Source organism: Hipposideros armiger, unplaced genomic scaffold, assembly GCF_001890085.2.
Source record: "Hipposideros armiger isolate ML-2016 unplaced genomic scaffold, ASM189008v1 scaffold_160, whole genome shotgun sequence".
Classification (NCBI taxonomy): Eukaryota; Metazoa; Chordata; class Mammalia; order Chiroptera; family Hipposideridae; genus Hipposideros; species Hipposideros armiger.
Genome location: NW_017731510.1, coordinates 1,189,735 through 1,204,347, shown reverse-complemented (window position 1 = coordinate 1,204,347; position 14,613 = coordinate 1,189,735). Strand labels below are relative to the sequence as shown.

The 14,613-nt window shown below is 43.0% G+C and overlaps 2 protein-coding genes across 7 annotated transcripts in view; both read left to right on the top strand.

The window, feature by feature from the left end:
- The window catches only part of SPATA13 (spermatogenesis associated 13), a 143,396-nt gene extending 137,659 nt beyond the window's left edge, over positions 1-5,737 (top strand). For all 4 annotated transcript variants that reach the window (XM_019651441.1, XM_019651443.1, XM_019651444.1 and 1 more), the window contains one exon: positions 1,659-5,737. In XM_019651441.1, the coding sequence (XP_019506986.1) occupies positions 1,659-1,834 (176 nt within the window). In that variant the 3' untranslated portion in view covers positions 1,835-5,737. The remainder of the gene's footprint in view (positions 1-1,658) is intronic.
- Positions 5,738-7,435: 1,698 nt separating this feature from the next.
- C1QTNF9 (C1q and TNF related 9) overlaps positions 7,436-14,613 on the top strand; it is an 18,275-nt gene continuing 11,097 nt past the window's right edge. For 2 of the 3 annotated variants that reach the window (XM_019651438.1, XM_019651436.1), the window contains exons 1-2: positions 7,436-7,747; positions 8,214-8,325. The gene's annotated coding sequence lies outside the window, so the exon portion shown is untranslated. Of the gene's footprint in view, positions 7,748-8,213; positions 8,326-12,870; positions 12,913-14,613 lie in introns of those variants that run through there. The other variant, XM_019651437.1, reaches the window with a different exon arrangement.

Here is a 14,613-nt window from a genome sequence, read left to right as displayed (position 1 = left end):
CTCATATGTGGGATCCGAACCGGGGTCCTCTGTCGTCCCAAGCCAGTTCTTAACCATCGCGCCACTCGGCCGGCCCACTAAAGATTTTTATTCCAGAAATATGTTATATTCTTATAAACTTTATTCAGATTGACTCCAATAGGAATATACCCTACAAAATTTGTCCCATTCAGTATTTTCCTAACTGAAAATGCAAAAACAAGGACCAGTTAAGCCCAGGATCATGATAAGCCATCAACTTCTAGGCCAAGACGAATTCATTACCAAAACAACACAGCATTTTCCTGCTCCCTCAACTCAAATGCACCCCCAAGTTATAAATGTCTTCAAGGCAGAAAACCCCATCTCATTTTTCTTAGCATCTTCACTTTTAATGGCAGGCAACCAGTACATATCAGTTTGTTAGAATTCATTCGTTTCTGTCCATATCTTCCAAGAGTTACTGGCGTAGCAGCTAAGCACCTGAAGAAAGGAGCGACCACTAAGATCGTGGAAGACAAGGAAAGCCTTATGGCAAGTCAGAGGCAGGGATTCTGAGCTGAGTCCTGGCTCCTTCCTCTGACGGTGCTGACTTTCACAGTCACTGTGTGATCTTAGCTAATTTTAGTAAGTCTCTTTAATGACCTGTGCAAATTTATAATGCCTGCTCTAATCAGATAGTTTTGATTAAAGCGATTAGGTATGGGGACCACTATTCCAGACATGTTACTTATAGTAACTTATTCAATTCTCAGTAGGCACTGTTACCACCGTATTTTGATTTAGGGAAGTGAGGCACAGAGAAATCATCTACTGTATTTTGCTGTGTATAATGCACACTTTTTTGCCCAAATTTGTGAGGGAAAAATAAGGATGTGTATTATACATGGGTGGTACTAATTCTGTATCTATATAAGTGTTTTTAATTATTTTATTTATGCTTATAAGTTAAAAGTGTAACTCTGGAAATCAATAACGATATCTGTATGCAAAATAATACCCTGGAATACGATAATCGGTTTTGTTGAACTTACAATGAACTTGCAACAAGTTCTATGATGCGTAAATATAAATTTGTTACTGGTACATAAAATTTCTTGTACCGTAGTATGTTAAAAAGTTAATGCTAAAATTCCTTTATAACATATAAAACAAGTACCTGAATGTAAACAAATAAATTTGAATTAAAAAATTAAAAGGAAATATTTTTTTCCCTGAAAATTTGGGCCAGAAACATGGGTGCATTATACATGGCAACATATGGTAATTTCCCACCTAGTCACGGCAAGTAAATGGCAGAGTAGGATCTGGGCCAAGGCCCTGTAAGTGCCAGGCTTTCACTGGAAGCATGTTATTGCTTGTCATCCCAAAAAGCAGCCCAGTTTGAATTCTGCCATTTACTGCTGTGTGACCATAAGGTGGTTTACATAACCTCTCTGGGTTTCAGTGCCCTTCCAGTCACATTGCTATAATGATACCTTCCCGGGAGGGTCTTTGTGAGGGTTCCATGAGATAATCTGTCACGTCTCCACTCGCAGTGTGGACTGAACGTCGGTGTTACTGATAGCTGTAGGATGTGCTTTGGGTCAATGAATTGAGAATCAGCTAAGGACTTCGAGACTTGGCACTGTTTTTCTCCTTATCAGTCCGTGTTCCATCTCTCTCCTCTCTCGGGTTAGGCTACAGTGGGTTCCCTGTGGCCCCACCGCACCAGAACCTACACCCCCTTCATCAGCGCCACGTCACCGTGCCCACCAGCGTCCCTCAGCAGCAGGTCTTCGCCCTGGCAGAGCCCAAGAGGAAGCCTTCTCTGTTCTGGCACACCTTCAGTAAGCTCACCCCTTTCAAGAAATGAAAACGGAAGGGCTGTGCTTCTGCTGCGGTGGCTGTGAAGAGGGCCTCTCTGTTTCTTCCATACTCAATCCAAGGACAGAGCATTGGACTCGGTGCTGGAAACTGCTTTTGGGGAATGAATGAAGAATAGAAGGCGTTGTACTCGCCTTTGGTCTTCAGAGACGCAGCTGCCTCCTTGGAAGGGGGAAGATGGTGATGACCCACAGCTTTGGGGAAACAAGAACCCTCTAACCTGTGCCGAGGTGGCCGAGGCCTGGGACCAGTGACATGGCTCTAAAGTGAATGCTGAGCAGACCCAACAAGCATCGCTGATGAGAGCATGCTGGCTGCTGAGGGGGCTGAGAGGAAGGGCGAGACAGTGGTAGTTTTGCACTTGGTTTGAAGGGATTGGTCATGATGGGGTTGGGAGGATACTGCTTCTCACTGGCATGGGTGAGCCGTTCCTGTGTCCCATGTGCAGAAGCAGTGTTCCCTGGTGTCACCTGAATCCACAGTCACCAAATGGTCACACGGGCTTCCTCCTGCCAGCTTCCTGCCCCTACAGGCTGGAAGGAAATGCAGGATGACTTGTCAGGTGGCAGGGAGGTCTGCAGTGCGATGACTCCAGCCTTCCCAAGGGACGGCTGCTTTCCGGGGAGGGAGTGGAAGAGCCTACTGTGGGCTGACCTGACTTCTCAAGTACCCTCTTGCCTGCCCGTGTGCAGTCTGCACCGCCATAAGCAGAAACCACGGCTACTCGCACATGATAACCTAAAAAACTCTATTTGAACGTACCCGTTTGCAGTATAAAAGCCCGTCTCCTTTCATTTTATGATAAAGTGAAAATGCGTGTGCCCTAATGGAACAGCATTCTGCACGTGCATCTGTGTGCTCACGCCATCGGTGGTCTCTGCCACCCTCATCCATCAGGATATAACGACATGCATTCCACAGAAAAGGCATGCAGCTCAGAGCCGTCCCGCTGCCTGAGAATTCGAAGCTGACCTGGGTGCGTAAACCCAAGCAGTAGTGCTAACTGAGATTATTAGCATGTCAGCAGGTTTCTTTACAACAGAAACCTTAACAAAATTCATCTCGACTCAAGACAGCAGTCTTTTTTAACGAAGGCCATGTGGGCTGATACCTGTCCATAGTCATCTACTCTTTGTATGTATTGTAAATTTCGATGGAAATAGCTTTTAAATGTGTCCAGAGAAGACAGACTGTGCAGGAGAGATGCCATGTTAATTTACTTAGTGCACTGGATGGAGGGTATTGTGTTACACCATTTGTGGTTTTCTCTTTGAGAAGCTCTTTGTATGAGTTCTTTTTCCTACTAGACCATGCTTGAGAATAAACAGACCTGTCCTGTCAAACACAGGTGTAGTCCGAGTCTCCAAGCGTGTGGTTCCCCACTCTCCCCCACCTTCGCTCGTACCCAGAGCTGTTCCTCTGTACAGCGAGAAGGCACAGAACTGGACCTCTCGGGTGGGGCTTGGAGCGTCATGGAAAAGTGTGTCAGGAAACCTCACCTGTCTTGAGCCTGCTCTGCACCTCAGTATGCTCACTTCTAGGTGGTGTTTCTGGAAGGTCGTGCTGCCTCATGGCCAACAACCACGGGCCACTTCTGGGGACCTTGACCCCGAGTGTCCCAGGACAGAGGCTGCTTCTATGAGGATGGGTCTCAGGAGGTACTGTGACTCTGAGAGCAAAAGCGGGTGTGCTGTGCTTTTGAACAGACATCTCGATTGTAGTTGCATTTGTATAACTGACCTTTTTACTAACCAAAAATAATGACATGTTTTGTAAACTATACTTAATATACTTTTTGTGGACCCCTCAGCAATAACTGTAGGGGTCTCTGCGCTAAATAGAGTTGTTTGTATATACAGCAATTTTGAACAGTTGGTTGGTTTTTTTGTTTGTTTTTTTTTAATATAAGAGAAAGGAAGCAAAGAGAATTATTTGCAAATGTTACATTTTCAGTGAGGATTCATGTAAAGAACCACTCAGAGGGCTTCCATTTACTAATATTTATTAATGGGCAATGAAGAAATGCTGTAAGCTCTGTGGCCAGTCCTGAGTCACTTCCCAGCTGAGCCCTCTCCTTCAGCGGAGGACCGGGGAGCTCAGCCAGCAGGGCCTGTGGCGCCCCGGGGGCTGCCCTGTCACCTCTGTGCAGTGTAAGAGTCACCTGATCAAATACCTGTTCTAGATGGAGACTGCTTGGATTTTCAGGTGATTTTTTTTTAACTGCTAAAGTAGATTTAAAAGGATGGAACGTCCTTTGATTCTTGAAGTCTGTATGTCTACCTTGGGTTGTATTACCAAATGCCTGAGTTCTATCAAGAACAGATGGCTCAAGTATTCTAATTCTGGTTTGCCAAACTTCCTTCTTGATTCAAGTCACATGTTCTACTTGGAAAGAAAGAGAAAAAACAAAGAGCCTTCTATACAGATTATGTTTGAATTTCATTGGGAATCTTGCTGTCTTGTTCTTTTCCTCTTTTTAAACCCTACATTGCTTAATATGGTGGACCAAAAAAAAGGGAGGGGATGATATAGCATTTTGATGAATTTCACTTATTCTATCTTTCATGTTTCAGAATTTGCCAACTCTGTTAAATGACAGTTGTAATGGCCTTGGGTCAAAAGTAACCTTCTCAATGTCAATCATGCCTAAAATGGAAAACAACCTTAACCTTGGCAGTAGATGTAAGCAAACATAAAATAATATGTATGTGTAAAACTCGGGGAAAATAGCATTCTTTGTCTTTGGCCTACAAATTAAAGAAAGAGTGGCAGCAGCTTGCCAGGGCTTGGACGGGGTACTGCCTGCATCATTTGTTTTTAGTAGATATGACATTTTTCACCTGATAGACCTGATTTTGATTTTGTAGTTGAAAACATTTCACTTCCATTTCCACGCTATTTCTGAACATTATTGTGGTTTTTTTTATGTCTAATCCAGATGAAGACTAAGTCCATGCCTATTAAGGAAGTCCCCCTAGATACTACATTGCTCTGGCCTAGACGCAGAGCAAAAGTGCGTTTAATTGAAAATTTGGTTCACAATAGAAATCTTCTGTAAAAGCCATGTGATGCGGTTTTTTATCAGTTGGAAATCTTTACCTGTCCAAATTGCTGATATTCCTCCTTGTGAATCAACTGACTTAGAGCAGGAAGGGCGGGGGGGATTGCTGTATTATTTTTTGTTGACAGGAGAAACGGATGTGTCCCTCATAGGACAGTGCCAACGAGTGTGAATAAATGTCCTTTCAATGGCTTCAGAACACAAGTCAAGACTAGGTCAAACTACTCAAAAACAGTTTTCCCTACTGTAAGCTTAACCTACAAATTGTTCTCCCTGTTAAAATTTCACTTGGCTGAAATTGTTTTTCCCAGATTGGATGTGCTGAAAGTGGAGTTCAAAAGATTTTGAAAAAAATAAATAAAAACTGTCTGATCTTGAAAAAAAAAAAAGCTTAAATATTTGATGCAAATATATTTAGGTACAACACACATAACATTGTTGCCTTATTTCATAGGCATAAACATTTGCATTTAGAAAATACTTTAACGGTTTCTGTGATTTAGTGATTGGTCTTTATTGTTTAAGTATTAGCATCTGTTGTGTTTGACTTACCTACTTTGCAAGGCTTTTGGTAACATTTTCCTTTCATCTTAACTCATCACCATCAAGATGATATTATCTGTGAGTCAAGTGACAGCTTCCAACAGTAGAGTTGGCTGTTGACAGCTGAAGTATGTTGTACAAGATTGCTGTAACTTGATATGTATTTTTGTTGAATGAAGTTTTTGTAAAAAAAAAAAAGAAATTACAATGTTATTTGAATGATTTCTTGTAAATGCTGTGAATCTATATTGTTTTGTATCTGTATATTAAAATTAATTTGCCAAACCAGTTTGAGTAATTGAGTATTAGAATAAGATTTTTTTTTTTTTCTTTTTAATGGACAGAGTGTCAGGAGGGTTCTGGGATTCACAGCTCACTTCCTGCCTGGATATAGATGGACTTCAGTAACAATTCGCCCATTAATGAGCTGAATCAAACCACTGGATCAGTATGGCAAAAAGAAGGCTCTGAGATGAACAGATAGGGGCCACTTACCTTGAAAAAATTCGTTGGAATAAGACTGATGAAGCCACAAACCGGAAATGAGAAGTCCTATCTTGTAGCAGCAGTTTTTGCTGCTGATGGTGGAAGGTATATGAAGAGAATGTGCCTTTCGTTTCCCAGCTGCTGGCAAAGAGCAGGACCCCTTCACGGGAGCTCTGCTAGTGGCCCTAGGCCTACTGACCCTTTGGGGTGGGGTAGATAACCATTTCCTCCTTTAATTACAGCTCAGAAAAGCTAAGTAAATAGCCCATTGTTTGCTGTGACTGTAATCAGAAAAAGATTCCTATAAAGTTGCCAGGCAGCTAGTCTCCACTTTTTGTTTACTCTTCGTTAACATCCACCTACTTCCCAAGCTGGTTCCCCCCTTTCTTGGACTGAAAGAGGGTTATTTTAGGGGTGGAGGGGTGAAAGCATTGGGAGCCAACATCTCAAAGGGTGGCTTTCCCAGCGACTCGAGCTGGTACCATATATATGAAGAAGTGAAAAATAGAGTGCTGTGGCGATTTCTTCTAGAGGAGTTGTGGGGGAGATGACCAAACTATATGAGCCACCAACCCTAAGCACTGGGGAGACAGCTGATGAAATGTGTGAATCCTCCCAAGGAGCTTATTATTGGAAGAGGGGAGACACATTAACAAGTAAAATTCAGCGTGAACTACGCAATGGTGGGAGTGTGTACAAGTTATGAAAGGACGTCAGGGGATGGCATCCCTTCCTTGGTGAATATCGGGGCAGGAAGGAAGCACACAGGAGGCCAGGCCGAAGCGGGATCCTGGAGGGGTATCCCTGTGTGGCAGGGCCCCGGTCTTGGCATTGGAGTGTGATGCTGGTTGTGTGAGACCAAAATGGTGGAAGCTGGGTCGCAGAGGACCTGCGGACCATGGTGAGGCGCTGGATTCCATTTTGGAGGCAAAGACTGAGGCAAGGCATGCTGTGGCCAAATTTGCATGGGAGCCCTCTCCAGTGGCAGAGGAAAGGGTGGATTTGAAACCGAGGCAGGGAGGTGATTTAGGAGATAGTGGGAAAGGACAGGAGGCTGGGTGTGAAGTTCTGCCTCGGGGTGCCTGGTGGGTGCTAGTGCCACAAACAGATGCAGAAAGAACTGTGTTGAAGGTGAGGCGGCGTGAGTTCTGTGTTTGGGTTCATGATGGTGGGGTCTGTCCGGTGAGTAGTGGAATGAGCAACATGAAGCCCATAGAGGTCAGGACTGGCAGTGGAGATTGGACAAGGCACCACCAATGGTGGAGTTAAACCATGGGAGTGCAGCTGAGCCAGGCAGCAGGAGGAACACCCTGAAGAATGCGCAGGCTGAGACAGAAGGAGGAAGCTCGGGATGGAGAAGTGGGGTGGGGGAGATCAAATGGGGGAGGGGCGGCGGACGCAGAGGGGGCAGGAATTGTCAGCAGGACAAAGCCTGCTGGTGCTCCCCGCTGAGAAAGGACTAAAAGTGGTGGATTTAGGGATCAAGAGGGCAGGCTTGGGCATGGTGGAGGAGAAACCAGCTTAATTTAGTGACCTCATTTCCTGTATGTTTTGCCTGCTGTGAGGAAACAGGCATGGTAAGCGCAGGAGTGGTGTTACCTCAGTTTAAGGGAGACTTGCCCTACACACACATACTCCACAATCCAGCTCTGTTCTCAGCACCTCTGAGAAACTGCTGGACACGTTTGTCCTCATGATGCCATTTTTACGTTAGACGTCAATGTTGGTGGTGGACACTGATCTGGAAAAGTGAAGAATCAAATTACATGGCATTGAAAAAGAACTTGCACCACCGTATCTTCTCAGTGGCAGGTAGGCAGGCATTGTGAGAGTGTGTGTGTGTGTGTGTGGAGGGAAGGGGGGGGGCAGGCAATGGGCATTAAATCCTAGAACACAAATGCCTAAAATGAAAGGAATTAAACAGAAGTTGGAAAGATCTAGTTACATGATACCAGCTCCAATGGTCTGGGATCCGAATGAGGCCTGGACAGTCGTCTTCAGTTTTGTCCTCTTGCCCCCAACACAAACATAGCTTTAAAAAAAAAGAAACCTGCCACCTGTTGTGGTGATTCCTTCCTGCAGACTCCACTTGAAAATGTCCCTGGCTTTCTCTCACTTTATTAAAAATTACAGGGGTGGGATAGGAGAAAACAGCTAAGGTTTCTAACCTAGGTGGTGCTGGTGGAAGATGCTACCTGACTCAGTGTTGCAGTTTTTGAAGCTCTTCCAAAAGATCTTGTGCCTCGCTCTGTTCCCACCCTTTCCTGCTGTTTTGCAGATATATCCACCAAGGCGTTGTGTGTCAGGAAGGCGTGATTTTATCTAGTTTGCCCTGGAGTCCTGGTCTGCATAGCACCTGGGTGCAGCCTGCAGCCCTGGGGGTTAGTCAGGTAAGTGCATGAGAAACAATTTCTTTAAATTCAATTTAAGACATCCGAATCCAAAAACAGTTCTTTTTATTATCAGTCTGTGAAAATCTTGCTCAATTATTTGCAAAGTAGGCAGATGTCTGCAGAGTTTTTGGTAGGCAAGGAGTAAGTGGGTTCCAAAATTCATTCTTGAGGAAGAGACTAAACAGAAGATAAAAGCAGATTTTGAAATTCTTCGGCAAGAACTCAGCAAACTGGCTGGGAGGAGGCATGACACCATTGAACAACTGTAAGAATGAGCAGCCCTTTCTAGAGAGCTTTCTAGAGAAGCTGATAGGTTATTTTGCACAAATTTTAATGTGTACATTTATGACTATACTAATTTACACTGTGGGTCTTCCTTTTTTAAAGCCCCTCAACATACGGTGAAGAAGAAATACCTAAAGTGTACAATGTATAGAGCACGTGCAAGAAAATGTAGTCAATGAAGGCAGTATAGAGTTTTTTAGATTATTAGACTGTCAAACCCCGGAAGGATGTTTGGGGGGTTACTGCATCCCTTGCACAAGGAAGCAGAGGCTTGGAGGTTTGGAGACCCAGGAAAGATTGCTCAGCGGGGTTCTGGCAGGCGTTTATTAAACCTTAAGTATTTGTGAAGTAAGAATCCTAAAGAGCAGAAATCCTTAAACTTGGTCATGAATTAGGGACATCATGTCCTTGGGGAAAATTAATCAGGAGAGGCATTGAGTATCCTTTTATCAAGAAATTCTGTAGTGAAGGCAAAATATAGGTCAATCATAGGAGAAACCACCCAAATATAGGATGCTAACTAACTAAAAATGTATTTTATTTGGTACTAACAAACAGCAACTCCAGAGCCACTTGCAGTCTGTGTTCCTTTGCCCCTGAGCACATCAGTCTGTCAGGTATATGAGATCACAGCAGTGTCCCAGGATCTCTCACCCCATGAACTCAGCACCCAGCAGGATTGCATCTCTCCTCTATGCATTCACATTGATTTTATTGATCTGTCTACGGCAGGGGTGGTTATTGGTTTTTAACATCACCTGACGGGCTGGGTACCCAATGAGTCCTCTTGCTATTGGGCTAACTGACTGCAGAAGTCCACGAACCTTCCTCATTTCGGATGAGTGCACACACTTTCCACAGTGGAAACCTTGCATGAGTCAAGATGTAGGCTTAACTGTGTGTAAAAGAGATCCAAGTAATGGTTGCTTAGGCACATTAATAGTATATTTCGCTCTCATTTCAAAGGTGGGATGGTAGCACAGGTCTGGTGTGTGGAGTCATCAGAGACCAGGGTTTTTCTATCCCCAAAACGTTGCCCTCCTTCGAGGAGTCCAAGGTGGCTCACCATCCCATGCACACTCCAGGCACAGGAAAGGGGAAGTGGCAAAGGAGGTTACACCCCTCCCCTATAAGGCCCACAAGTTGCACATGTCCCTTTTCCTCATTTCCTACTGGCCAAAATCTAGTTTCATGAAAATATCTGGGCTGCAAGGGAGGCTGGGAAATATAGTCTATTGTGGGCAGCCATATGCCAGCTAAATTTCTATTACCATGGAAAGTGAGATGGGGCATTGGAGAAAGTAGTAATCTTCACTGACAGCACTGACAAGGATTACATTTAATACCAAGTCACCTCACCAAATCGTGATCTGCACACAGCTGGAACCAGGATAACCAAATGTTCCTTCTCTCTCTCTCTCTCTCTCTCTCTCTCTCTCTCTCTCATTCATTAATACATTAAATCATTCAATGTATATATGACTGTGATGCACTGAAAATAAGAGTGGGAAGATGCAGTGACTATCTCCAAAAAGCTATAAACTTGTTTGGCGCCTGATTAGTGACTCTTAGTTAGGTGCAGTGTGAAGAACACATGGGTAGGAGTAGCAATGATTCAGATGAGAAAAAAGGAGGGGAAGGGAGGTAGAGGAAGATGGGAGATGGATGGGGGTCCTAGCTCTAAAGCATTTTGGGGAGACACCAGACATAGGAGTTAAAAGTCCAGAGTTTGAACTTGTTGAACTCATGAACCCGGATCCAACCCACAGCTTTGTGAGCACAAATGTAATTAAAAAATTTTTTTTTAAAGTAACATAGAAATACAAATGCTGCATTCCTTGTGCAAACCCTCATGTCCCTGTTCCAAATTTTCTTATTAGAGATAGTGCTACAACTTATTTCACTGCTTATTTGGGTGCCAAGTATATTCAGTTATTCAAAATCAATTGTTAAAGGTTGTCTACATGCTAGGCATGACGAATAAGCAAGCTAGCTACAATCTCTGCCTATATCAAGTATGCAAAACTAGTGAAAGAGTTAGAGAAGAATAAATGTTTGCTTTTATCCTAGCTCTTCTACAGCTGGAGAATAAAATGGAGTTTATCACAATGTGACACCTGTATGATCTTGTAATCATTATAGTATTGGAATAATTGTAACACATTTTGAAAAATTAAAAAGGAAAAAATATAGATCTTTTAACACAGTTTGGTTTGTGTAATTTAGATATGACTACTACCAGTCACTTCTGAGTTAAACAAAAGAGGCTGGCGTAGGTTATTTATGGAATTTGGCTCTAAGAAAACTCAGTTCAATTTCCTGAAATGGTGTAAGTTTCTGCCTTCAAAGGGAAACATCTGTATTTCCTTTTCCAAAAATACCGTACTCTATTTGCCTCAAGCCCTGTGACATTTAGAGGTTTCCATAAGATGGCGATATAATCCTTTAGAAGAGAGAGTCTATCTGGTTTTAAAATGTATATATATATATATAGAGAGAGAGAGAGAGAGAGAGAAAATGTCTTTATAGACACTGTAAAAAAAAGGATTTTTTTAAAAGACTTTTTTTTTTAAAAAAAGATTTTATTGGGGAAGGGGAACAGCCAAGTTGTTGTCCTTCAATCTTAGTTGTAGAGGGTGCAGCTAACTCAGCTCTAAGTCCAGTCACCATCCGGCTGCCCATGGGCAGCTCACAGCCACTCAGCTCAAGATGCCGTGTTCAATTTTAGTTGTGGGTGGGCATAGCCCACCATCCCATGCAGGAGTCAAACCGGCAACCTTGCTGTTAGGAGCACGTGCTCTCACCAGCTGTGCCATCCTGCCACCTGCTGGCAGCTCAGCAGCAGCTCAGCTCAGGCGCAGCTCACTGGCCCATGTGGGAATCAAACCAGCGACCCAGTTGCTCAGAGCTCGCACTCTTACCCAACTGAGCCACTCGGCCAGCCCAAAAGGCATTTTTTTAAAAAAGGAAAAATGTGCCCAATGTTTTAGTTTATTTTTTTTTAATTCACAACATACAGAGGGTGCCCCAAAAATGTGTACACATTTTAAGAAAGGAAAACTGTATTAAAATTATAATATTATATACTGATAGCAAAAGATCAATACAAGTCACATTTAATTTCTGCAATTACAAGAGGTTCTCAAAATGGTTACCATCAGTGTCCAGACACTTCTGATTACAGTGAACTACTGCTTGAGAAACATTGACCAGTGTCCACTTGTATACATTTTTGTGTCACCCTGGGTATAGTTTACATATTTCTACCTGACCTTCCTTTATAATTATTTCAGTGGTTACATAATATTCTACTTTTGTTACACTATTGTTACATATGACATATGAGGTTGCACAATTAAGTTCGTGAACTTGTTGCAACAATGTTGCTAATGTTTTTTTGATATCAGAGGGATTATTCATTATGAATTTGTACCAACTGGACAAACAGTTAACCAAGTTTACTATTTGGAATTGCTGGAAAGGCTCATGAAAAAGTTACACGACCTGAACTTTCGCCAACAATTCATGGCTCTCGCATCACGACAATGCACCAGCTCACATGGTACTGTCTGTGAGGGAGTTTTTAGCCAGTAAACAAATAACTGTATTAGAACACCTTCCCTTTTCACCTGATCTGGCCCCCAATAACTTCTTTCTTTACCTGAAGATAAAAGCAATATTGAAAGGAAGACATTTTGATGACATTCAGGACATCAAGGGTAATCCGATGACAGCTCTGATGGCCATTCCAGAAAAAGAGTTCAAAATTGTTTTGAAGGGTGGACTAGGTGCTGTCATCGGATCATAGCTTCCCAAGGAGAATACTTTGAAGGTGACTGTAGTGATATATTCAGCAATGAAGTGTGTAGCACATTTTTTAGGATGAGTTCACAAACTTAATTGTCAGATCTTGTAGTATGCATTTTTTCACTAGTATAGATAATCCTGTGGTTAATACGTTTGGCACACAAACTTTGGGTTACTGAGAAAAACTTTAGGGATGAGATTACTGGGTCTTAATTGGGTTGTCAGAAAAGTCATGACGTAATTTGTCTATGTTTTTCAAAGGTCATTTATTTATATAAAGAACAAAGATCAATCAATGATATATTGCCCATTTTGTTCGATAACCTTTTGCCATCTTTCAGTGAGCTTCATAATTCTTCATTCATAGGAGAACCTGTCTTTATTTGCAAAAAACTGAACAAGGTGCTGATTTACATTCTCATCTGAATTGAACGTTATACCACGCAAAGAGTTTTGAAGAGAGCGAAACAAGTGGAAGTCTGATGCTGCAAGGTCAGGCGAGTATGGTGGGTGTGGCAACACATCCCATCCAAGCTCAAATAATTTTTGATGGGTGATCAAACTTGTGTGTGGTCTCGCGTTGTCGTGATGGAACACAACTCCTTTACAATTAACTAGCTCTAGACATTTCTGTATGATGCATTCATTCAAACTGTCCAATTGCCAACAGTACACATTCGAATTGATTGTTTGGTTCCTTGGTAAGAGCTCAAAAAACATGACACCTTTGAAATCCCATCACACTGAGAGCATAACCTTCCTCTGAGGAATGTCTGCTTTTGGTGTCGTTTGAGGTAAATGATCACGTCGGGACCAAGACCGTTTGCACACCACAATCCACTTCTCATCACCAGTTATCAGTCGCTTCAAAAAAAGATCGTTTAGGGCTGGCCGAGTGGCGCGTTGGTTAAGAGCTGGCTTGGAATGCCAGAGAGCCCCGGTTCGGATCCCACATATGAGGGCCACTGATACTGCCCTCTACAGCTAAGATGCTGAACAACAGCTCAAACTGGAACTGGGCTGCCATGAGTCCCCGGCGACAGCGTGGGCTGCAGCCCCTGCTGCAGTGGGTTGCCATGGGCTACTGTGTGTAGCTAGCAGCTACCGTGTGTAGCCAGCAGCCAGTGTGAGCAGCCAGCAGCCACCTTGAGTGGCTGTCCAGAAGCCGGCAACTGATCTGCCTCACCTGGGAAGAGCGCAATGATGGTGCCAACTTGGGCCAGTGAAGCAACGTCCTCCACAACTAGACTGAAGAACAAAATGACAGCAACTTGTCTGTTCCCATCCCCTAATTCCCCAATAAAAATCTTAAAAAAAAAAAGATCATTTACCTCACGTTTAATGAGCATATTGCAAATGTTTATACGCGCCGTCAAATGAACTTCTTTGAGTTCAAGCGAAACCCAAATATCGAGCTTGCTTATGTATCTCAGCTTCTTCAGGTGATTGTGAATGCTTGAGTGATGGATGGTCAATGTTTCTTCAATCTCTTGTATCATGTAACATGGGTTGGACTGGATCAATGCCTTTATTTTGTCATCATCAACCTCAGTGGGCCTCCCTGACCGAGGAGCGTCGTTGAAATCAAAATTACCAGGACGGAATTTCGTGAACCATCATTGGCACTGACGTTCTTGTAGAGCATTGTCACCATAAACTTGACGCAACTTTTCACAAGCTTGACATGCGAGCTTCCCTTTATGGAAGTAAAACAGTAAAATATGACAAAAATGCACAGTTTGGTCTTCCATCTTCAACTTGTTGTAAAATCTCCAAAACTCAAACAAATCGCTCAATATATTTTTTAGAATGAAGCTAAAATTGTCAGCCGTCAAAAGACATTTCAATAACATAGATGTGAATGACTCTAGTGCTTCCAAAAATGAACTAGTGCCATCTGCTGCAAACATGCATCATGACTATTCTGACAACCCAATAGATACGAATGTCTTTTCTTTTTATCTTTTCAAAGGGCTGTTCAGACTCCATTGCCTTCAGCAGAGGATCTGGCTTCTGACCAGTTGCACTAGTAGCCTTATGTCATTATTTTTATTTTATTTTTTTAAATAATTTTATTGGGGAATTGGGGGAAGGGGGAACAGACAAGTTGTTGTCGTTATGTTCTTCAGTCTAATTGTGGAGGACGTTGCTTCACTGGCCCAAGTTGGCACCATTATTGCGCTCTTCCCAGGC